This window comes from Tachypleus tridentatus, chromosome 13 (genome assembly GCF_004210375.1).
Source record: "Tachypleus tridentatus isolate NWPU-2018 chromosome 13, ASM421037v1, whole genome shotgun sequence".
NCBI classification, from domain to species: domain Eukaryota; kingdom Metazoa; phylum Arthropoda; class Merostomata; order Xiphosura; family Limulidae; genus Tachypleus; species Tachypleus tridentatus.
The window spans coordinates 29443699-29470641 of record NC_134837.1 but is presented as its reverse complement, the minus strand read 5'-3'; the positions used below and the strand labels follow the sequence as shown (position 1 = coordinate 29470641).

Below are 26943 nucleotides of genomic sequence, written 5' to 3'. Positions count from 1 at the left end.
CTTTTCAGTGCACTTCATCCTTGATTATGGTTTCAGCAGGGAGAAATCAATGACATTTCAAAATAACAATAAGTTTTTGCTCAAACAACTTTGAAATCCACCAGGCTGGAGAAGGTTGAAATCTTACATTCACTAATAGATGCATACAGTTTACACCAATACAATGAAAAACCAAAACAACATGACAAAGAATAACAGTGAGTCACTTATAAAATTGTTGAAAAATAATGCTATTTTAATAAATAGATAAACATCCAGCCTACCATCAAGCTGAGGTTGAGAAGATCGTTGACTGGGATACCCTCTAACTTGATTTCTTTCAGTCTGAGAACTGAGCAGAAGAGAGTGAGGTCCTGCAATCTAAAGAAAAAATATAAATGAATACATTTCTGATGTTAAGTTACATTTAAGAAGAAAGTGTTTGTTTTGAATTCCACACAAAGCTATACAAGGGCTAATAGCACTAGCTATCCCTAATTTAGCAGTGCAAGACTACAAGGGAAGGCAGCTAGTTATCACCACCCACTGTCAACTATTGGGTTACTCTTACCAAAGAATAGTGGGATTGACTGCCATATAAAATGCACCCATGACCCACAGATTGTAAGTCAAGCACCCTAACCATCTGTCAATGCTGGACCAGAGAAGAAAGTGAACCAAAATTTATAAACAACCATTCTTAGCTGTTGGTTTTTGTGGCAGTGATTAGTATGCTTGTTTTGAATTTTACGCAAAGCTACATGAGGGCTATCTGCACTTTGTGGCAACGAAGTACTAATAAGTGATTTAATTTCAAGCAAAGGGATCTAAAAATTAACCTCTTCTATGCCAGATCATTATAAAGGTTAGCACAAATTTTAAAGTAATAAAACATAATAACCCATAAAAGTTCCTAAATCTGAAACACAGACACTTCAAACATACAACATGACAGCTTATTGTAGCTGTCAATATTGTAGCTTATTGACTTAATTAGTAACATTACAACCATATTTATATTTAAATAAAACAACAGATAAATAGAGCATACTACTGACAATTTAACAGGTTTATGGTTGTATGATGTACATTACACTTTCTTCATTTCTCACACACTTATTAAGTGTTAGAAATAACTTCAGTTATTTGAAAACTTTTTAAGGCAAAGAGACATAAAAAGATTGCAGTTCATGATTCTAAATAACACTGATGAAAATGACAAAACAATATTCAAGTAGACTGGAAGATGGGCTCTAATTAATCATCACCAAAGTAAACAGGTGATTTAAACAAGTACCTGGTATCATTTTGCACCTATAAAAATATGATATAGTTCGATCCGAAAGAGTCAACTAAGTCCAAAACCAATAATTACCTTTTGGGATTGACCAACATTTTGGGCTAAATCTTGGTTGACTTGTGTTTGTCCACCAGGAGGCGAATGATTGGCCAAAGTAAACGAGTCTTTATTTAAGCCTGTAGATGAACCCAGTGATGACTGTGATGGAACACTACTGCCTTTCTGCATGATTAGAGCTGATTGGCTGTTCAAATGACTAGGCAAGGAGGAGCTGTTTGCACAAGACAATAACCACATGTAAACAGTGACACACACACTAAAGAGAGATTAAAAATTAATACACATATTTCCTGACTGGTAAGTTGTGTAATGTATTTCTATAAACATTATATTCAAACATATTCATATCAATACACAAACCCAAAGCCTAGTAATAAAATGACACAACATCTTTAAATGGAAAAAATAATAGATACTGTTTATTCTGGCCAGCCAGATGTTAACTTTGAAACCATTAACAGGTAAAATTCACTTTTTCAACATCAAAGGAACCAATTATATAATTACACACACAATTTAACACTACCACAATCTAACTCACTACGATACAGACTAAAACAACAATAACAAAGCTAAAGGTTTTTTTCAATATAGTTCATTTAGTTGTTTTTCATACCACACTATCATGAAATGAACAACAACAATGCCAATGAGTAATAACAAAAGTTATAATAGTTTGTATATATAACAATGATTGTGATTATATAAAAATGCAGTGCTTTGTAACAAGCTGAACTTCTAGGCAAATTTAGGTTGAAAAATTATCCAGGATGGAACTACTGAAATTAACTGTTTTCTTTATAATTTTTCGTCACTTGTGTAGAAAAAATAGAAACTCAAAAAAGTTACTGCTATTTCTACAAATATGAATAAGCACCATTACAAAGAACAGTTAATTACACCAGTATTTTCACAGAGATACTGAGCTCAAACACATTTTTGCATACTCTTTAAACATTCTGAAGGAACAGTTGTGATAACCACAAACAATTTACACCCTTGTGCAAATTAATTGAAACAAGACAAAAAATTACGATTTTTTTCAACTTCTTGTGTTTTATTTCTGAGAATCCAAAAATTACTCACAAATTAATACATGATATAATCGCCTTTATTTTTCAGAAGATCATTAATCCGCTTTGGCAGAGTCCACAAGTTGACTGCAATCTTTACTAATTTTTGGATCACGGTACCACACCTCAATTAGCTTGTCTTTCATAGTACAGTCTTTTCCCCAAACACTTTCTTTACAAATTGCCCAAAGATTTTCAATAGGATTTTGGTCCAGAGAGTTTCCAGGCCAGTCCAGCACCTTTATTCATGTTGTAGTCAAAAATATTTTCACAAATTTCGATGTGTGGCATGGAGCTAGATCTTGCTGAAAAAATGCCAGATCCATCTGGAAATCTCTTTTTTTCAATTCTGGAACGACTCTTTTCTGGAGAACTTCGATGTACTCTAGTCTCGCATCATACCTTCTACGATATGTAAGCCTCTGACATCATAGTAGCTGAAAAAGCCCCAAAACATCTTCTTCAAGGGATGTTTTACGAAATGATTGATGTGAGATTCTTGAAGTTTCTTACCTGGAGATCTGCGAACATGCATACTTCTTTGACCCTGTACAAAGAAATGAGTTTTGTTACTGAATAACACCTTCCTCCATTGTTCTTGAATCCAGTTTTGTATTTCAGACCACAATGATACCATTTTTTCTTCATTGAGTTGGTAAGAAGTTGTTTTTTGATTAGTCTTGTTGCCCTCTGACAGACATCAAAAAGCCTATGACGAACTGTTGAAGAGCTGACTTTTATTCCTTTGACCTCCAAATCTCTTTTTATGGCATCACTTGTCTTCCGTGGATCTTTCACACTCTCCCTAACCACGTACACGTCATCTCTTGGCGTTGTTTTCCTTTCTCGGCCACATTTTCCTTTACGTTTCGGACTGATAGATCCGGTACTCACCTTGGCCTTGATCACTCAGCTGACGATCAATAGGCTAACACCAACAACGCCTGCAATTTCCCTGTAAGTCATGCCGGCGTACTTGTGCAGTGTCATAATCTTTGTACGCTTTCTAGCAGTCCGTCCATTGTGTAATGATGGCTAAAAGACGACTGATTAGCAGTAAAACAAATAGCCTCATTTTGAGAAAAGCCAAATGCAATTTCAAATGATGTAATATTCCTCAAAATTTCATCATATATCCCAAAATAGATTAACCTTACTGCAAAACACATCTAATGACGCCATCTGTGCGAAAAAATGACTATTAAAGGAAATCAGCGGGTCCAGCGATCCTACACCGGCCGCTATGCTGAAAATATTGTAAAATGACCATTTGTTTCAAATAATTTGCACAAGGGTGTAACTTGTAAATAACGTGTAAAAATTTTTTTTTTACTTCAAGAATAACCCCAAACTATTACCTTATAACATTTTCACTAAAACTTGAAGATGTCTCCGAAGTGGCCGTAAAATCAAATGGAGAGGAATCTGTACCAAATTCTAGGGCTCCAAACTGTACATCTAGAGACATAACAGAGTTGTCTGGCATCTCTACAGCAGATTCAGGAATCTTAATTAAGAGAAAAGACAAAGCAAATTTGGAATCACTGCCAGTAAAAAATTTAAAAATAATACTATGTAACACAATTTTTGTTCCTGGATAGTACGTGTTATTTCTTAATTGCTTATGTTGTAAAAGTACATAAAATGGCCATTATTCCCTTCAAACATTGCATATTGTGACCTGGATAATGTCAACTTAGCAAGATTAGAGAAGGTCAATTGCCTGACCATCTCAGAATTTCTTGAAACTTTGTAGGAATGAACTTTGGCATCTGAAACTGACATTGCCAATTTATTAGCTGAAATTCCAACATTTTCATAGTTCTTTGCCCTATGACGGAAATTTTCATTAAATCACTTGCAAGTTGGAAATTGAACGAGAGCCCACTTTCAGATGTCTATATCTATTGAAATATAAGTCCTAGTGTCTTCAAATTTTCAGAAGATGTTTAGACATTTCTAGTAATTGGAAAGAATGCAGTAAATGCTGGCAAACAAGCTTCAGTTTTTTGCTTATGACCTCTCAAATTCAGGATTTGTTCAAAAATCACAAATAAAGTGGATTTTCAAAACATGAGGAAAAATAATCTCTAATGCATAGGATCTATTTGATCAATTTTATTGTAGGAATAATATCTGAGTTACATTACCAATGCTTAAAAAGCTGTAGTTCTGGAGTATAAAAGGGAGTTATAGCCAATCAAAGTTGACATTGGTAAAAAAAAAATTATTAATTTTCTAATGGCCAGATGGAACTCTTGAGTCATGGGAAGGTTGATGAAATTTATGGTAGTACAAGATGGAAGTATAGTTAACTTGTGTGCAAAGTTTCAATATCCTTCCATAATGCCTTCATGCTAAAGTTATTATACTGCTGACCCTACATATGCATCCACTCATTGTTGGGAGTATGGGCTAGTGTTAAAAATATTTCTGTTTTGTCATAGAGAGAGACTATTATGACGTCATCAGGTCGTCACAGCAACTTCAAGAAAAACCTTAGTTTGCTTATGCACACGCTCTGGTGTAGAACAATATTTAACACACCCCATTTCAGTATGAACAAGGATAGGGCTGATGTCATCCAACTTGTTGCAACTTGCTTACCACATGCATGCCTGGGCATGTTTCCTTGCATTGTCATTGCTAGTGAAAGTATATAAAAGCTAGTCTAGATCCTGGTGCTTCATTGTGTTTCACTCACCATGGCTGCACTTCCACCTTGCTCTGTTGGTGTGAAGTTGTCAAATGGAGAGCAGTGCTACAAACAGTTCACTGTTATACCTCAAAATTGACTCATCTACAAAATCTGAGACAAGAAGACACAGACCTTCTTAAACACAGAATTTGCCTTGATCTGAAATGTTGGAAATGAGATACAAGTATGCACAGACAATTCCAGGCACAAGAGACAACCATTCTTTCATTCCAGATGGAGAACAGCTCAAGATCAGCAGTGTCTGGACAAGATGAAGTATTCTTTTCCTCAAGTGCAGTGACAGCCTCAGCAACAAAGGTGCATCCAGGCCAGTATGTAGCCTGCATTTATGATGGGAAGTGATGGCTAGGGTTGGCATCTGAAACTGATCAGGAGCATGAAGACAAAAATGAATTTCATGCATCCCAGTGGTCCATCTCCATCATTCAAGTGGCCTCATCCTGAGGACATTTGTTGTGATCCAATTGTTCATGGGCAGTGCTACATTAAACCATTAAGAACAACTTGCACAGGTTGGCAGTACACACTGGATCCTGCAACGACTAAAGTAATTCACGAGTCATATGAAAAATTTCTGTCTAGTAAAAAATGAACTTGCAACTTTTTTATCTGTTCTGAGCTTGTTGTATACACGAGTTAATAAATACCTTTGTATGATTAAAAAATCTCTCTCAATAAAGGTCTCAAGTTGCTTTGTCTTCAATCAGCAAGTTGAATTATTTGATTAAATTAACTATTTGAACATGAAGGCATTATGGAAGGATATTGAAACTTGGCACACAAATAGACTATACTTCTATCTTGTACTACTATGAATTTCATCAACTGACCCATGACTCAAGATGTCCATCTGGCCATTAGAAAAGTAATAATTTTTATCTGCATCAACTTTGATTGGCCATAACTCCCATTAATACTCCAGAACTACAGATTTTTAGGCATTTGTAATGTAACTCAGATATTATTCTTAAAATAAAATTGATCAAATAGATATGTATAAGAGATGTTTTTCCTAATTTTTTTGAAAATCCACTTTATTTGCAATTTTTGAATAAATGCTGAATTTGAGAGGTCTTAAGCAAAAACCTGAGGCTTGTTTGCTAGCATTTGCTGCATTCACTCCATTCACCAGAAATATCTGAACATTTTCTGAAAATTTGAAGACACTAAGACTTATATTTCAATAGATATAGACATCTGAAAGTGGGCTCTCGTTCAATTTCCAACTTGCAAGTGATTTAATGAAAATTTCCATTGGGCAAAGAATTTTAAAAATGTTATAATTTCAGATAACAAATTGGCAGGTGTCAGCTTCAAATGCCAAAGATCATTTCTACAAAGTTTCAAGAGATTCTGAGATGGACAAGCAACCAACTTCGCTCAGTTGACACGGAATGACCCAAATTTTTCTATGTAAAAATGGGCACATTTGCACATTTTCATTTACATAAGGTCTGAATAAAACAACGTATCAATCAAGATTTACATGTATTTATACTAAAGTTACACAAAAATGTTTAGAAGTGAGTAGTTTTTCATGGTGATGACTAGCTGCCGTCCCTCACTGTTAAATTAGGTATGGTTAGCGCAGATAGTCCTTCGTTTTTGAGATTTGCGACTGTAACGTAAATCACTTTCACGTATCAGCCCCAAATGTAGTCTCTGTGTGTGTTTTCTTATAGCAAAGCCATATTGGGTTATCTGCTGAGCCCACCGAGGAGAACCAAATCTCTGATTTTAATGTTGTAAATCCGTAGACATACCACAGTACTAGCGGGAAGGCTAAATATAGTCTCCCATCATGTTTTCATTATATGCTCCCAGGTCATAAAAGCAAAGTTTGAAGAAAAAAAATCGGTGTTTTCCATTTACTTTAGGCATAAGTAATTGGGAAATAACACTTTCTGCCCAGGAACAAGAAAAAGTAAAAATTTTATTACATAGTGTAATACTAAAATTAGTCCTTTCTAATGTCAAGTGCACTCCTGCACATCAAACTAAGTAAGATTATCCTAATTCTGTTTCAACAACTTCTTACTCAAAAAATATTTGATAAATAATATGCACTAATATGCTTTCTAACATCCATCCCACTGGCACAGGTTTATATTTACTAAAGAAAATCATCACTTTCTTTCTCAAGTGATTTTTTTCCCTTTCTTCCAGATTTAATTTGGTATGCTTTACTTCCAAAGAACAAGCCTTAGACCACCTATAAATCATTTGTCAATTTATATATCTATATAATAATACACTTTTTTGTGTCTATTACAGAAGTGATGTGTGCACATTTTCACATTTAGGTACTAAAAGGTGCATGTGCATTATCACAACAGACAAAAACTAAGTATTATTATAATACACGAACAGAAGCCTACAAGACATTTGCTTTAAGATTAATTAGTGTCATTATTGCAACAGTACTTATTTACATAGAGGATTTCTATAATAATAAATAATTACAATTGCAGACACTGACATTTTGTCATCCTATAACTCTGTTGTTGGTATGCCATGTAAACATGTGTAGTATGAAGTTTACCCATAAAAACAGTTTGAGTGCCTGTCTACAACACAGCTGGAAAACTAAATGAAGTCACTACAACTGCTCTATGAATGAAGGAATAACATGAAGGTCGACAAGATTCTTGATGACGAGAAACCCACTTGAAATTAAAATGCATCTCAGAATGGCTGGTATGGGTATTAAAGCTTTTACTAATAAGTAGAGAACAATGTTTCGCCCTTCCTAGATCAGTCTAGTTCAACCTAAAGATGACCCAAGAAGGTCAAAACATTGTTCTCTGCTTATTAGTAAAAGTGTTAATACCCATACCAGTTGTTCTGAGATACAAGGTAGACAAATATTCTTTATTGATAACTTAGTACAATAAAATAAGTTTATTACAGACAGTTGAAAAAATATACAGAGTACAGCATTAATTTATTCCTGTCTAAGACCTGACATTATTTAGGTTTTATAACGTACAACCTAAATACAAGTAGACTTGCACGTTTCAACATCTACAATAACATTTTATTTTGTACTTTTAAGAAATATTGTTGCAATAAAGATACTAATTTGATAAAAAATATCACTGCCAGTATACACATGTATTAAAACTCATAGCTGGAAGCATAACTACTACAACTGGTAAAATAACATATCTAAAGAAATAAGAAGACCAATCAACGTTGAAATTGATTATGTGAAATGGAGCTTTCTAATACAATAACAAAATTTAAATTTTAAGAAGTATTTTAATGTCCCCCAAAGAGTCTCAGGAAAAACTTTAAAACAAAAACATGACAGAAAACTACATTATAAGAATTATTTTTACACCAATTAAATACGTTTGTCTTAATTTCCATGTGAATCTTTAGTGTGAGAATGGAAAACCTCAAGGTATCAGTGTGATCATCCAGTCCAGAAAGGGCTAATTCTGTTCTACCAAGTTCATATTAATTTTTCAAAGAAGTAACACAAAACTAAGAAAAACATACAGTGTGGGAAAAGTAAAATTCACAACAGTAGGAGAAAGATCTTTTTAAAAAGTTACCCATATAGAAATAGGAATGAACCTCTCACCAGAATTAACCTTCATTTGTAAGCCTTACTTGTGAAATAAAATTATAAAAAATGGAACTACATTTTTTTTCATTTCATATTTAAACCAGCTATTCACTACTTACAGCAAGTTTTGGGAAGATAGTGGCTCATACTGAAATAGAACAGCATAATACCCATGGTGAAGTAATTCTCGAAGAGAAACCAACTTGAAATAAAAGTGTATCTCACAATGGCTAGTATGGATAAATACTTTATTGATAAAGCAGAGAACATTTCGACCTTCCTAGGTCACACATACACAAGTATTTATGGATATTACCCAAGAGCTACATACAATATAGGTGTCCTCAATTTTCTACAGAAAAGACTAGATAAGGCAGCTAATGAGGTTGAAATGCTGTTCTCTGCTGATCAATAGAAGTGTTAATACCCATACCAGCCATTTTGATATACAGTATAATACCCAGTATGTCTAGATCCCCAGTAGTAAAATCTGCCAAACTGAGACAGACAGTACAAAGAAATAACTTAAGATATGTTCATACTCTGTACAAAATGTAAGTAAAACCAAGAAACTGAGTGGAAAATATTAGCTTTCTGAGTAAAAGCATTTTGACATATTTGTAAGATCTTTACCATACCTTAGAACACTGTGGTCCTCTCACTCTCTGAGCTTTGCTCGAGAAGGAATAGGTTGAGGCTGAGAATGAGAGAGGGGTTTTGGATTAAGTGTGCCATTAAATTGTCCTGACGGCTGTGACACAGTAGACTGATTCATACTTGTTTGAAGTGGCCCTGTTGGTGCTGATGGAGAGTTTTCATAACCTGATGAGTAATTTGCACTACTTCCTGAGGTCATAGAGGAGAAACTGTTGCTATTTAAACTTCCCACCTGAAATCAAGCATACAAAGTTCATTACATTTTTATAATTCAAAAATGTTAACTTTAGACAAAAGTGACAAAATACTCCATCCGAAAACTACAAGCAATTTATATCTACAACTCAAAAGTGTGGAAAAACAGAAAACATACTATAATTGTGTGTGCATACAAACACACTAAAGTATTTATGGAAATTACCTAAGAACTATATATAATATAGGTGTCCTTAACAGAAAATACTAGATAAGGCAGCTAGTCAACAGCACTCTCCACCAACTACATGCACTCTTATCAAACAACAGGATCTGTCCATCACTCTAGTCATAAAACCATGGCCCCACAGTTTATTATACCTATTACAGAGAGTCAGTCTCATGTTTTGCAGTAGCATGACTCCCTGTTTAATATTTGGTTAACAGCACATTTCCTAACCATTCCACAGAGCAAAGTCACAGGGCTAACCTATGGATGAAGGTTGTTTGTCAGAGCATTTTCTGAATATTCTGTAAAGAACAATATTACTATACGAAAAAAAAGTCAAATAATACAAGGCTCTAATGAAAAAAGCCATAGTTATGACAAGACTTCTGAACAGTACCCCAAGCCAACCTGTAGCAACCCTATTATCTGAAGAATAAAACTGTTATCACAAATAGTTGTAAAAAAAGCCCACTGAGTTAAAAGTGACTATATGTCCTACTGTATTTAGAGAGACAATAAACAGAGTTAAGCCCATCAAAACTCACAAGCTTTCATCCATACCATAAAACTGTAAACTGTTTTGGGAGAAACATGACTGAAGAAATTAGATTAACAATCCAACTGTTGTGAACTGATACTTCATCTTTTTATACACTTCTGATATGAAACAGGTTAAAATGAAAACATATCCACTGTGTAGCATGCATTTTTATCATAACCACTGAGCCTAGTGTCAGCTAGCAGTGTTACTTACATTGTATGAGGTAAATTTACTTCATACCTTTCCAAATTTCTGAAAAAAGTATTTCAATCCTTGTATAATGTTTATTTCATACAGTGTTCTTTTCATGAACCTAGTACTAATTCTCACTTGATTAATTACTGTCTTCTGTATAAGGGAACATGCAAGCTCAAGTTACTTTATTGAATTACATTACCAATGAGCTACTGAAACCAGTGCCAGCAGCTGTGTGTGTGCAATTTGTGAAACATTATTACTATTAGTTATTTTACTAAATCTAATCATAATTTACCTAAAAATATTCATATTTTTTAAGTTTTAATTGCTGTTATAACCATACGTGAAGAATAAACATGAAAAACAAGAAATAAAACACTTATCAAATCTTTTCTTCCTTTCAATTGTCAGAGTTAACCCTAATTTTTTTTACACTGCTCATAGTACTGCAGTTAATTTTTATTTAATTAAATAATGCTTGAAAATACATTATTCAGAATAAGTCACAGGTTGAGTGAAAATAACCACAATAGATAAATAGCATGTTTTTAGTGAAAAGAATTAAATGTCACTTTTTGTGTATAAAATTCTTTTAAACTTTGACAAAATCGGTTTTTGTGAGGATACATTATTCCCAAGATTGGATCTTGTGTTTTACAAAATAGTCATAAATGAAGGCTAAAAGGAAGTATTATTGTATGATGTGTGATACATATATATATATCGTGCATGCAAACACAAACTTACCCCTACTGCTGCCTTGATAGATTCCGTTGCTTGCTGAGCATACTGACTAATGCTAAACTGGTTTGGTGCACTTTGAGTAGTGGATTGATTTAACTGAGAACCCATCATAGAGGAGTGAACTCCAGAAACATGCTGGGAGTGTACATTAGATGGAAGCACCGTTTGATTTCCTAGACTAACTCCACTACTGCTATTTTTCTGAAGACCAGCCAGACCCAAGCTATGAAATGTTGGAGAAAAAAGTGAATTAACAAATCACAAAATCCTGACAGAAATGTTTAATATTTCAATTTAATGATAAAGAACTACCAGTTACCTATGGTGATATATACCAGGAAAAAAAATTTCAAAGCTGAACTGCAGATTTTAATTACATGCAGATTGATCGAGTTGTATATAGTTTCTAAATAAAAACTGAAAAATCAGAAAATGTGCACAGGGCATTATAAACCCATGAAAAATGAAAAAAATAAAAAGGCTTCTGTTACCAAGAACCAGGATTATTGATTGATTGATTTAGTGCTTTATGGCACAAAGCAGCGAGGCTATCTGCCTAAACGAACAGTAAAAGGTAAAATAAATTAAATGTAGTAAAATACATAAAAGGGAATTAAGGTAAAACAAAATGTCATTGAAAAACAGAAAAATATAAAAGCAATGTTGACAAGATTCCTTCTGGCTTTGGCGTCTTACCCACCAACCTTTTCCCGGTATAGTTGGAAAGTGATGAGGTTCAAAAGTATGGGATATCTATGGAAAGTATTCCAGGCCCGTTTTTAAGCCTTCCGTGCCAAGCAGGATTTCACCACGGATGAGGATATTGTGGAAAATGTGTAGAGGTTTTTGGAATACACTGAGCAGCTGCTTGTATAATACAGTCAGTTTCTGCTGCCACACAATCGCCTATTGATGGCTGATTCACAATTGCAGGATCAAGTTCTGCAAGAGCAGTGAAAGTGGACCAGTCTGCCTGGTCCAGCTTCCACCGGGGCACGAGGGTAGGGTGGCACTGACCACAGCCAGTCTCTCTCAAAAGTATAGGAAAATGATCACTGCCTAGTGGATTATTGTCAACCCTCCATGAAAAATGGGAAAATAATGAAGGGGAGCAAACTGAGAGATCAATAGTGGTAAAGGACTGACTAGGTGCATGAAAATAAGTGGAAGAACCAGTATTGAAAAGAGAAAGATTGTGATCAGAGAGCATAGGTATGTGATGGTATGACCCAAGGAAACACAGATGGCTACAGCCTCCAAGGGTGTGTTGAGTGACAAAGATAGGGTGGGCACATGCTGATCAACCAATAGTGCCACCCCTCCACATACTTGTCCATCACACAGCCTGTCATTTCTGTACAGAGAAAACTGCCGAATGGTGACTGTATCAGCAGATTTTAGAAATGTTTCTTGTAAGGAAAGACATACAGGATGGTAGGAAGCAATCAGTGTTTTGATATCATCCACATTAGAACATAAACCTTGACAGTTCCATTGTATCAAGGTGGCCATTTTTAATGACGGGTAGGCGAAGTGGCTGGAGAACCCTTCTGTTTACGACCACGTCTTTCTTCCTTATTGTCCTTATTTGGAGGAGGTCTATCAACCTCCACGGATCCTGCCCTGGGTCGATCGGGCAGGTCTTTGTTGTTGGAAGGGGATTCCAGTGACTGAGGATGCGAACGAATGATTGTTTTGCATCATGGGGCTGGAGAAAAGGATGTATCAGAAGAAATGCCTGTATTTGAAACCAAAGGATGAGGATCTCGAGATTTGTTGGACTGTATGGGAAGAACAGAGATGGGTGTATAAGTCAATTCATCAACCTTTTTAACCATGGAGGTCAAAAGGCTTTTCATTTGTTTTGAAAACAATACTCTTAAGGTACAGAGAGATCTGTCTGCACTCCTACTGTAGTTGTGGAGCAGTGCAGCAGCATATGTCTGAGATGGAGTGGCGGACAGCAATTTCGGCTTCAGGATAACTAATGTTATGGGTCGTTTCAAACTATACCCAAACACCAGCATCAGACATATTGTCCACAACACCCGATGAGAACTTCCAACACTGGTACTTGGTTGACTCTAGCCCAAGTGGACCAGCCAACTGACCCAAGTGAAGCCACCCAAAGGCTGCCCGTCTACAGAAATTCAAGGCCAAAGTGGTGTGTTAGGGTTGGACCCCTCAACCACCAGGATCCTCTCCTCCCCTTCAAGGGTCGCCACGCACGGCAAAGATGCGGGTGGATGTTTAGATCCCAGAGGAGGTAAACTGAAAGAACAGAACCTTCCTGGGAGGTCCTCTCACCATAAACAGGAATCCACACCAAGGGAAGAACCAGATAACAATGATATAACAAAGGTATAATGGTGCTGAAAAAAAATGCTGTTAAATAATGTCCTGTGTACTTATGTGAATACACATAAAATAAACCTCTGTGCATGAAATAACATTGTTAGTACAAATAAACGTAAGCAAAAATGTTTGTTGCTCTGACATACAAATATAAATTAATTTATAAAATGACTATCATATTGATTAGTGTTTTATTATTAGTGGAATAATTCTGTTAGCCTTCTATCCATGACACTCTTTGAGAGAAAACATTCACCAAAGATCCTGGCAAAATATTTTATGACCAAAGATAAAATCAACAATAGAAAAATATATGTTAATATTCTACAACATTATCAATCTATCAAATTTTTAATTGCCAGAGCACTGTTTACAATTTTATGATGTTCACTGTTTTACATTTTCAATAAATACTGCCAGCAATCAACATCCAGAGATCATAAAATGTATGGGCTGCATCCATGACTAATACAATGAAGAGTGAATCACACAACACAACACAGTAACACGAAATTAATAAAATTAGAACAATAATAATAAAAAAAAAAAATGAAGTTCTACCAGACTTTCCTGAAACATTAAAATAGTAAGTTCCTTCTCTTTCATTTGGGCTTAAAATTCTGAAAACTGCCTGATTATACTCAAGTAGATGTTGAGTTGGGAAAATTTAGAAGTATATTTTACACTTGTGAAACAGATACTATCATGCATGTTTAAATAACATGAATAAACAAAAACAGTTAATTATGCAGCACTGTTTAACTAATAATTTATCTATTTGTGTGAATGTTCAAACTTTAACCTGATCAACGAATGATGTACATCTTGTTAAATACACTCCCAATACCATATACTTAAGAATGATTAGACTGCTTCACCAAATAGCTCTTCAGAGTTAATTATATTACAATAATTATAGGACATAATAACACACCTGTGTGTAAGATGAGAGGTTGCATCATCCACAGGTACTCCTGGCAGGAGATGACTACTGGAGCTTGGGGTGAATACTTTAGTTTCCGTCAACTAAATTAAAAGATAAACCCTCACTAACTGTTGTAAATTGAAATACCTAAACCTAGTTACAGAAAACATCTATGTACATTCCTTTTTTTTTTAGAAAGTTACTGATGTGAACAAATCCCTCTAATTAATATTATGTTTGAAAAACAAAAAGAGCTTGAGCACCCAGATGATGAAGACGTGGCAAGAATTTAACGTGTTTCAATACGGAACGGTGAAAGTGCACACTTTTTTACATATTTATTTTCAGAATTTATTATAAATGTGTATCAATACACTTGGCATCAAATTATAGTGTACAATCAAAATGTTTACATTTTAAAGTTATAATTCTGTAATTTGAAAAGGAAATATTCAGTTCTCAATCTTCACTTCTCTGTGTCATGTGAGATTTCTCATAGTCCAAATTCTCCCTGGTATATTTTCCTTCTTCCCTTTAACATCCATCTAATTCTAGGCATAAAGTGAACATAATAAAATGCCAAAATATAAAATATGACCATCTTATCTTCTCCATTCACACTGAAATAATCAATAAACCAGAGATTATCGCCCTGTTGTGTTGTAGGTTTCAGGGTAGGTATCTCAACCTCATTTACTTATTTGGTGAACATGTATACAACTAATATAAGCATTTGTTTCTTCTATAACAATCTTATTAGGGCTATTTCTTTTTGATGTGTTTATGTTGGCAGCTGGCATCAGTCTTTGACTGGGATGGCCATTTTCAACAAGCAGATAGAATTTTTTTTACCTATATGGATTAGCTGGAAGGCCAGTTAAATTATGGTACATACTGTAAAACCTCAACATTAAGAGCACCCTTCTGACTGTGTTCAAATGCTCTCTATAGCAAGATGCCCTTAATATAAAAACTGAGGCCATGCAAGGCTGGATTACATAATAATCATATTAAATTTCTGTATTTTAAGGATCTTCATTTCATTTGGTGTCTGTAGGACAGAGGTGTTTAAAAATTGTACGCTGACATGACAAAGAGCATTGTCAACAGGATGTCTCAGGTGATGAATTGCTGTGCCTTTTATTCTTCATTATTGGTCACAAAGTTTAAAAGTACTTCTCTTCAGAATTTAAATTGCTAAATATCTCACATTTATTTTCATTGTTTAGTTTACTGTCAATAACTGAATTATAAATCTGATTAAGATAAAGCAATAAATTACCACTTGTGTTGTTACTGTTCATACTAATACTGTAATACAATACTCTTGAGAGCAACAAAGCACACATGCAGAAAAAAAAAAAAAAAAGCCTGACCCTTGCTCCAAAACCATGATGGGAATTTTATCAACTTACATACCCTAAAGTGCTTACAACAAGAATTCTCCAGAGTAATACAATTGCACTTTAAATGTGTGACAATGTTTATTATAGTATATGGTTCAGAGACAATCAAATAAACATTACAAGTGTTTGAATACTGGTCAATGTTCTGGAATGTTTGGAATTTAGCAGTACACTGTACATGCATGTAAAGATTACTGCCCACTTTATTAAGTGTCTGTAAACAGAACAAGACCCAAGACACTGCCCTTAATCCAAAATGTCTAGGTGCCTGTTACCAAGTTTTATTTTGGTTATAAATAGTAGAAAAAGAGACATTGAAATGGTCTACCCTTAATGGTACAGTGTTCATTTATCAAAGTTTTACCACAGTTTTGAGATTCTCTAATGCATATAATGTATTTTTCTGTACTTTACAATGTGAAAGCAAGGACTCCATGAATTCTTTTCTACAACCAACAATGTGGAAATAAAGGTAGGGCTACTGAAGAATAGTAAAGTAAAAATGGGCATGAACACCTAAAATAATTGCTTTTCTTTATCTTTAAAAACTTTTGAAGAAAAGCAACTAAAATATATAAATGGTAAAAATCTTTTAAATTTTGTACCAAAATTAGAATAATGTGAAATTTCAAGAGCTTAGGGACTCAAACAAGCTCTCAAGGTTAAACTAAGGTTGTTGTTTTTTAAAATATACATATGCAGAAATGTGATCAGGGTTCCCATTGTGACTTCTTGCACTTCTGGAGTCCTCAGAGCAGTAAAACATCAAAAATTAAACTGATGTTCAAAGAAAAATGAATGAAACTTTGAAGATATTAAATTGAAGATCTGGTGATAACTGATGTTCAAACAAATGTTTTTATCTTTTGTTTCATGTTCTAACTTTCTATTCCAATAAGTAGTGATAACTTTAATACAATTATTAGGCTGGAGAAAAATAGTTTCATAGATGGATGTTTTAAAGGTTCTGCAAAAGAATTATGAAATGTAAGATAAAGCGAAGTTTTAATTCTAAGAATGAAAATATTTCTTTTCCTCAGGTTGAGAATATGCTTTAGAAATTCACAGATAAATCATTAATCGAAACAGCTTATTAAAAATTGTGTTTTATATGTAACAGACATATGTTTACTACTTGCCTGTCAAATTTTTTGAAAATAAACTTACAGATTCCAAGTTACAGTATGCGTAGGTTCACATTTCCAAAGCATGTCAAAAATTTACTCACTTTGTACAGAAAGTTTATTTGTTTTTCATAGGAAAGCCAGAATAGGCTATTTGCTATGTCCACCAAAGAGAATCATACCCTGTATTTTAGCACCTAAGTCAGTAAATTTATCACTGGCTCATTAGAGGACTTTGTACAGAAATAGATAATATAAAGATTCAACATAAAAGTTAATATTCTTTCTCTATTTGATATTACTACTATGACAAAACAGAGTAATGATAATGATTACATTTCACATTCATTGCCTTTTGAGAAAAAGCTGGATATAAATTTGTTTCATATGATTATTTATAGATAATATAATAATCTATAATATCAAACAGGCTGTGTTATATCTCTCAACAAGAGACCAATAGTAAAAGCCACACGCATGTAGTAATTATTAAATGCATACCCATTTTTACATTGATTTTTAATCTCACAATTTTTGACCAAATTACTTTAAAATTTGTGTGTACTGTTGCCTCTCCCTCTACACACACAGAACAAGTTTTTAAATTATGTCAGAGCTCCAGAAATATGAGATGGGGGTAGGGGGATTGAATCTCATACCTATCTAAAGATTTGGTATTAGAACAGTATCCTAAACTTATAATTTGGAAAATTTAAAAATCGAAATATAGGAGTGTATGGTGTTCAAGCATGGAGTTTTATGAATACTTTTAAACATATTTTTCTAAACTACTTATGGACCAAATTATGTTGGACCCACGACTTTAATGGTTAAAAGATCCTTAATGAGAAAGAATTTAAACACATCATCAACGTTACTCCATTAATCAGTTCTAATGTTCCATACATTCATTTGACAGTAAACAACTGATTATTTCCAAAGTGTTTGGGAAGGTTTGTTTGTTTTTAAATACAAATGGTGCTGTATATAGCAAGCAAAAACCTAAAATTATTAAATATAGTGCAACATATGAATGTTGTAAAAACATGTTTATAATCCTAAAGGTTGTTAGTTACCTAAATTTAGATTTTCAAAATATTCATACTGGAGCCAAAGAAATACAAGGGACCCTTAAGATTAAGATTGGATGCACAGATTTAAATGAAAACACACAAATGTTCATTTACACACATTGGGAACTTTAGCCATCCAATACGTGGATATTTTAAAGAAGACATCTGTATTGCTAACTCTGGTAACTAAGAAGCCACCACTATATATCAACTTTCATGGCATAATTGGTAAGACACTACATGAGAAACATAACTTCTATTAATAGTTACAACAGTATTATTATTCTATAAAGGTTTATATTACTTAATATACTTTAGACTTTCAAAATTCTTCACCCCTGAATTGCTGGGAATGAAAGGGGTCTTGCAGGATATATTTTGAAATTAATGAAAACAACTATGTGCAATTTTTCTGTATAACTTATATTTTTTTACAAATAATCTGTTAGTTTAAATTATTTTTAAAAACAAGCTTATTCCTTAATAGTGTATAGTCAGGTTAAAAATGAAATGTGTCATGTCAGTAACTTACACTTTCTGTCCAATCTTCTTCACTCCAATCTTCTACTGCAGCAATATCTGACCAGTTACCTGAGTGTTGGGTTCAATTAGTTTGAAGTACATCTGGACTTTTTGTTTTATATCCATGCTCTTATTTAAAATATTTAAACTTTTAATACAGTTGGTAAAAAACTCAAAAAGGAGAGAACTTGTAAAAAATAAATAAATAAAATACTGTAATAGATGAAAATAATACAAATAAATTTTCTATTTCTACTAAGTATAACCACATATAACTCAGTTACATTACAAATAATTTAATTTTATCCTACATATTCTAAAATAACAGCTTTTAATAAAGACACCATATAAAATATTAGTGACTATATCCCAGTGATAGTTGAAAAAACTACAATGTATTACCAAGTAAAGCTTAGGATTCCTCTTAAATTTTCTGAAAAGTCACATTACTTTATGCTACCCAGTTTTATTTAAAAACCATCCATACACTTTTACTAACATACCAACAGACATAGTCGCATCTCCTCCAACTCCCATTTCTGCTTGCTCAGCTGTGCTGTTTGTCCATGTATCAATAGACTGAGGAAAGGTGTCACCAAATCCTCCACCCATCTTCTGATTCTGAAACGTTCTACTCCTGTTTCCACCTCTGCTTCTCCCTCGCCCTAAACAAAATTAAGAAAATATTCTAGGACTCCACTCATAAAACCTAAATGCTCCCTATTAAAAAGTTCATAACAATAAAACTATCCCAAATATTACATCAAAATATAAATAAAGCTTACTTGATAAAATTGTCTAAAATATATTAAATACTTTATAATACATATCTGTGACCATCATTTGAGGTCACCACATAAATTAAGCTAATTATTGTTTGTACAGTCAAAATATAAAAGCTATAATCAACAGAACGATTTACGAAAATAAATTAATTAATGGTTCAAGTATGCAATAAAGATGTAAATATTTATTAAGAAGCAGGAAATTTGGTATCTACAGGAGTTAAGGTTGCTTATTTCACATATTTACGAATACAAATTGTCAAGCAGATTCTCAAAAAAAATCATGTGCAGTGAAGTATTGAATAAATGGGCAAACAAATGAATATCACAAACAGTTTCTCAAATTTTGATCAAAAGCAGGATGCTCTAGCTATGCTTACTGTTCTAGTGGTTTCCTACCAAAATGATTATTTTTCCACTTTGGGTGACAAATAAGTTATGCTTTCAAAGAAAGAAGTTTCAAATCCCAAAACTTATTTTTATCAGTACCTTGTCACCCCAGCTGAGAATATTACACATTTTATTCTTTATGTGACTTATCTCATAGAAGGAAGAAACAAGTGCACTTTGCCATTATTTCATGAACAAGTCATTGACTAATTTTTAACCAAGAACTTTGTTTTGCAATATTTCATAAATGTGAAGTTAATTTTTTAAAAAGAAATAAAAGTAAAACAAGAAAACTTAGTGTTTTGGAAAATGTGCAAGTAATGATGGCCAATACTAAAGTAGTTGTTTAAATTTAAAATATTAAATCATATTCAATTCAAATTTTCACGATCCTAAATTTTACACAGAGAGCTTTGCTCCAAGAACTTTCATGATTCCTGCCAGAAATGATCTCCCACCATATATATCACATATCCACTCTGTTAACTCTATCACTATGGGCTTGGTCTATTTCACTGACCATGTCACCTCTTTGTACTTGTTTAGTCTTTATGTGCTTAATACTTCTAACTTTCAATGTAATGTATCTTCACAAATTCTGTCAATCTATCAGTAAACACTGCAAGTTTTTCAGATATAAAAAAATCAATTTTTATTAAACTATAAAAAAACTGGCTATGGATACAGAGCATTTGTTTCAAATGTTCCATGTGCAAAGTGATTTTCACATTAAGATTAAAAATACTTTTCATCTCAAAAATCTCACATTTGTGTAACTTCTAAAATCCTCCTAAATACATTTCAAATATTTGTTTTCAGTAAAACTTTATATTCTATCTGTTATTTTATCTACATTATTAGCTACAATTTTATGTTATACTAATTGGTGTAGTATAGACAAAAGTAGTTTAATAAAATTACGAATATAAGACCAAAAAACATTGTGGAAAGGATACCCATGGCAATTGACTTAAATCTATCATATACCCCAAAACTGTCACCCTGGATTTTTTATCCCTCTCTTTCTCGAATAGTAATAAAATGTTCTATAAATAATTACTTAGTTCCAAGAATTAATCTAAAGAGATTAACAAAATATCTCATTTTGAAATACAACTTACTTCCACCTCGTGGTCTCACGGTTAGGTTCTGATGTTCTTTCTTCAAGATTACGTTCATTTTTCTCATTTTCTCTATTGCGCCCTTGAGAGATAGAAGAAAAAAAGATAACTACAAATAACAAAGAATACAACATACCGATTCTGATATTTGAAAGGATTTTAACTGTTGTTTAAAGATTAAAAGTAAATATTACTAAAGTTCTGAATGCTGCTTTAAATTCAATTTTATTCTGTACAAGGCTAAGTTTTACTACACTATAAATAACTTTATGAATTACCATCTGAAGAGGAAATTAAATATAACAATATCACTGTTTCTTTATTTTTACAAATATCAAAGTATATAACATACAAGACATATATCGTAATATGAACATTTTTACCTTCAACATGCAAGAAAAATCATTCAAATAATGTAATGCAATTTTTCTCCACTTATTTTCACATCATAGAATACTGGTGTCTTAACAACAATGATCTCCTGTATATAAACACAAACTCACAGTTTCTTCCCCCACCCATTCTATTTAGACGAGGAGGGCCTCTATTTCTAAATCCATCCCGCTCTCTAGGTTCCCGATCTTTACTTCTTTCACTCTTGTTTCTGTTCTCTTTGTTGTTTGTCGGGCTAGTGTTATTTGTTACTGAAGTTTCTGCTGGTTTCTGGGCTGCAACTTGCCGGTGTTTTTCCTTTTTGCCAGTTGTTTCCCATTTACTCTGAAAGAGCAATAAAACTTAACATTTTAAGTACATTTGGAATTATGAAAATTACATGCATTTCTGAATTTATTTCAAATTTTTCATTTTTTATTTCACTTCAGATTGAACATTTCACTACAGTTAATGTCAGAGTTGAGAAAATAAAGGATAAATTGTAAAGTTTTAATGAAGCAACAGGGAATTAATAACAGCTGCAGCACTTAAAATTATTTTAGGTAGGATTAGAATAAATTAATCTGCAAAATTTTGTTTTCGTTTTTATTAGTCTTATTTTTGAGGGGCACGCATATACCCGATTCAATTTTGTTACTCATTATGATCTCCAAAAGCCAACTCTCATTTTGAAATTATTTTAGTTGAATTAGAGCAAATGTATCTACAAGACCTTATGCATGCTCAAATACAAAAGGGCCTGACCTTCCAAAACCAAAAGTTGTAATGCAATCTCAAATAAGCCAAGAGGTGATAAAGCTATGACCTAAAAGCTTGTACTTCAGTAACCCTAAGCCGTTCTATAAGCCACTACACAAAACAAATAAAAATGTTTTGATATTTATCAAAATGGTTTTAGAGGTTACTTTTGCAAATTAAATATAAAAACTGTAGGATGGAAACTATTTTAATATTTGGTGTGAGAATGACCTTTCAGTCAGACTGTCAATGAACAACAGGATAGTATTTTTGTGGCAGACAAAAATAATCAGTGTTAGATCATTTTGAATGTGTTAGCTATATTATTATATGTATGTTTTATGTACACATGAAAGATATACACTGTCTGTTTATATAAGCTTGAATGCTTCAGATGAGTTTCTTTGATACAATTTCTTTCACAAAAGTGGCTCTCCATGCAACCTCATTAGGCCTCACATGGTGTATGTGTCACAACTAACTAGCAATTTAGCTGCTACACAACATACACATGACAGCATAGCAAAGAGTGCCACAAATATCAGTTGTATATTTAAAATATTGATGTTTCAGCCTTAGGGTCATTTACAAATTATTAATTTTATTTATATAAAATAACCATTGCAATATACTGTATCCCTGCAATGAATGATTTTTCCCCTTGCTTTTATGCACCCAAAGCAGTAACACTTTAAAAATATACCTCACTTTGGTCTCCTTCCAAAAGCAATGTAACTGCTTTGTCAGGATCATTGTCACAGTCATGTAGAGCAATAACAGCATCATCTTTTGATTTCTTTGTTATCTCCATCACCTGATACAAATATTAAATTTTGAGCAACAGACACTTTTGAAATTGTAAATGGTAATAAACAATAAAAGTTTCGATATCACTGATGTTTTAGAAGTCTGTATTTTCAGAATTCATGAGACATGAATCTTGCCATAAATTTACTATTAATATCAAAGGAAGTTATCACGGTACATATTAAGAAAATATGAAATTATCATCCATTAATACTTAATTCATGTTTATCTAAATTGTTCAATGCTCATATTTAAAAAAATTCAGTTTCTTTTACCAATCACTAAGTTGAATAAATTCACTATTCAATAAATAGTATGTTATTATCCTGTGTACTTAGGTGCATTATTTAATTAAATATTTTAGCTAAGTTCACTGATGTATATCCCAAAGGAATAATGTTTGAACTTGAAGTGAAACAGACAAAAAAGTAATATATGTAATTGAGATATTAAAACTCTGGTTTTCTATAGATTATAAATAATATAGTATTGTCACATAAAACTACTGGCAATTTGTAAGAAAGTCAACATGACAGATGAGCATGGCAAGAGAGATACGATTTTCTATTTTATGGCTTTCTGCTCAAATAAGGTAGAAACCTACAAGTAGCAAGCTTTGCCTGAGTGATAATATTATAATAAGCACTTTACATTAAATTCTGTACTCATAGAAGTGGTAAATAAATTAAAGAAGGGGGGATACCTAGAGAGCAAATGCTGCAATTCTCGTATTAAAGGTGAGACTGAGGACTTTTAAAAAAATATTTCTTTACAAACTTAAGAACTTTAAACTTTTGCAATATTAATATTGTGTAACCCCTTTAAAGCAGCCACCTTCGGGACTGAGACAAACTGGCCTGATTAGAGGGGTTCCACTGTACATAATTAGGGATTATGTAAACAAAAAAAGGGACTGTGATTGAATGACCGCTTTCAAGGGGTGGCCACTTAGGGGTTCCACTGTATCTTTATTAACTAAGTTTCTATGCCAAATTTATTCATATACCATGATTACATAGTTTTTAAATAAATTTTGAAAGCAATTAATAAAAATCAAGACATGCCCACTTCTGACCTGTCCATATGAGAGGATTAACACCATCAACTTAAAACTTTCTCAAAATGCAGTTTTGTTTATTCCCTAACATGAATATCAAACTTAAACAACATACATTTAACTTTAGCACAGAGAGAATTTTTCAAAAAAAGGCTGACATTTGTATGAATTTAATCTTTAGGCATAAAATTTCAACTAACTTTTGACTACAGACCGGTTACTATACTACATATAAAAAGAATAACCTGCTCCACTTTAACAAGTAAATCTGGATCTTCATTTTTGTTAGCATCATTTATGATCTGGGCAATCCTGATCTGTTCAGCTGTAGGCTGTAAAAGATGACAATTTTAAGAAACTTGTACACAACAGATGATAAATATTTATATTGTCTTACTCACAAAATTAAAACAAACTTATTTCATATCTAAAATTCAACACAGAATTTGTAGCATTTCAATTTATGGGTGTTATAATAATAAATGGCAATGCAGAACTGTATTATTTTTGTGAATATTACCTATGACAGAAACAAAACCAGGTAACTGTAAAACTTCATAAAAAAAGTTTAACGTACTCAAAATTACATTTTATGCAGTTTTATAAGAAAGTACATATCAAGGAAATGTGCTAACAGCCGAGTGAACTCCAGTAATGTGGTTATACCAAAGTAAAATATGTGCATTGTTTTTGTTACACAGAAATATGCACTCAACTATCAAGAGTTGAGTCATATTCAAAAACTTTTTAAAAGAATTATTTCTGTCAACCCTAAAATCTAAGGTTTTTCCACCCATTTTACTTGAGTGCATATTATTTTGCACTTCGCATTCTATTCTTCAGTGTTTTCCCATGTTGTCCTTTTTGGATGGTTCGACTGCCTCACTTTTGTGTCTGCTGTCTGGATATGAAGCAGATTACAAGAATTCTAAGTTGTCTAACTCCAGTTTCTTTAATGGAAACAAATAAGAAAAAAGACTATTGAAGTTATAGATCATAAACATTATTTAAATATCTATGTATGATGTTAATAACCTATTTTGTCACACATTCTGCACATTTCTGTTAAACTTAATTTGCTCTCCACATGCCCTCCAATGAAGGCAGTATTCTGAAACTGGGGGAGGAAAAGCATGCATCACCTGCTTTTTTTTCTGAGAACTTACAAGTTCATAATCACCTGAATTTTAGGGTTAAGCCCATCTGGTGCTTTAGATCCTTCTGTAGCAGGTTTTCCATTTTGAGACTGTGGGGTTTGTGGTTTGTTGCCTCTGTCTTTAGTAGCCCTTCCCTTTGGTGGGCCTGCTGAACTCATTATACACAGTATATACAAAGCAGGGTATATACAAAATCTGAAAACAAGAAAAAGGCATCTTTGACTCTTCAAAAATATGCAACTTCTCAAATGGTAAAAAAAACAAATTCCCTATATCATTACAAGCTTGATCTGGCATAGAGCACAACACTTGATACACCAGAATGGTATCAATTAACAAATTACCATTCAAACAAACAAACTTCGACAATGTTTTTTTTTTTAAATAAATAACACAAAAGAAAGTATTAACAAATAAACTTTACTAAAAGTTACAAATGACATTGCTTTAGGTTGTAACTTAATTTACATTTGCCAGTTTTCAAACATTTGTGGAGATTTATTACTTTCAACTGTGGTCATATTTGTACAATTGACTTAACAGCACCAAAGGTCTGCAGTTTGCAAGGGATTTACTACATAATAATAATAAAGGTTTAGTGTTTTGTGACAAAGCCACAGTACCAATTTTGAACTGCTGGCCACAAGAAAGGTAATTGGTAGGCATATTCACTGCCAACTCTTCAGCTACCTTTGATAAGCAAATTGCAGGACTAACATTATAACACCCCTACAAAAGTATGGTCAGCACCAGGTTTTGATCAAGTAATCCCAAAACTGACAGAAAGCTTTATTAAAAATAATAATAATAATAATAATAATATAACTGATAAACATAAAAACAATCTCATTTAGAATCCAGGAAATTGCATGCCTTTTTTTTAGGACACAGAATGTTTATGTGACTAGTGGGTTATTTTTACTATTCCTTTTTAATGGTAGGAATGTAAAAACTGGGGTTATTTTTCTCTATAAAAATATATTAAGTTATACCTATAACTATTAACATTTTGAAAAGCAGCTTGTCCTATCTTTTTAGCTTAGGCTACATGAAATTATGTTTAATATAACAGAAATTTAGTTGTATTTAGGAAACAGCAAAATCTTTATTCCTAACTCCACTCTAAGACCCCATTCCAACTAGCATCATACTGCAGTACAATCTCTGAATAAATGTAATATTAAAGAATAATAACCATTTCTTTAAGTGTATGAAAAGTTTCATTCATCAAAACAAACTTTTCACATGTACACATCTTCAGTGAGTACATAATTCAAACAGATATGGTTTTGTACTTTGCTAAATTTCTCTCAATCAAAGTACCTTTGCTTTGAGTCACTTATCTTTAGTGTAACATGCACTTTCTCTTGGAAAAAATTGCTACAGAATGATACAGTTCATTACACTATGAAGATTTGGACAATGATACTGACCATTTCTAAGTTATGTGTTAACTCAAGGATATATCCTCCCTGTTTTCATTTGTAGAATGACTAACTGGTGTTGGTATTAATGAATACTAATAAAAGGGACTATTAGCAATTAACTAGTGATTAATTCAATCTTTACAGAGGCTTTACTTAGACATTATCTATACCCCATACTTCGCAAAGGAGCACAAGCTTGCATCCTTTGAAGAAATCTTGCTGATTTAAGCCCATTTGCATTTGTATTCAATATAACTGTTTTTACTACCAAATTATGTCCAATCTTCTCTTTCTACTCAGTCATGTAGAAGCTTTAATTTTAAGTCTGCATAACATTCTGTCAAACATGCTGCTGTTTCAATTATCTCTAAATTTAATTATCAGTCCTTTCAAG

At 32.9% G+C, this 26943-nt stretch overlaps 1 protein-coding gene across 1 annotated transcript in view; it reads right to left on the bottom strand.

Annotated features, from left to right (window-relative positions):
* The window catches only part of LOC143236096 (ubiquitin-associated protein 2-like), a 57506-nt gene extending 32160 nt beyond the window's left edge, over positions 1–25346 (bottom strand). The window contains exons 1-15 of the mRNA XM_076474366.1: positions 25146–25346; positions 24211–24297; positions 22805–22915; positions 21474–21687; positions 20971–21052; positions 20421–20455; positions 19178–19339; positions 18685–18743; positions 14559–14650; positions 11273–11492; positions 9368–9594; positions 4136–4243; positions 3771–3956; positions 1355–1550; positions 264–360 (exon numbers count right to left, since the gene is read on the bottom strand). Coding sequence (XP_076330481.1) covers positions 264–360; positions 1355–1550; positions 3771–3956; positions 4136–4243; positions 9368–9594; positions 11273–11492; positions 14559–14650; positions 18685–18743; positions 19178–19339; positions 20421–20455; positions 20971–21052; positions 21474–21687; positions 22805–22915; positions 24211–24297; positions 25146–25280 — 2011 coding nt within the window. The 5' untranslated portion in view covers positions 25281–25346. The remainder of the gene's footprint in view (positions 1–263; positions 361–1354; positions 1551–3770; positions 3957–4135; positions 4244–9367; positions 9595–11272; positions 11493–14558; positions 14651–18684; positions 18744–19177; positions 19340–20420; positions 20456–20970; positions 21053–21473; positions 21688–22804; positions 22916–24210; positions 24298–25145) is intronic.
* Between the last annotated feature and the right edge of the window lie 1597 nt (positions 25347–26943).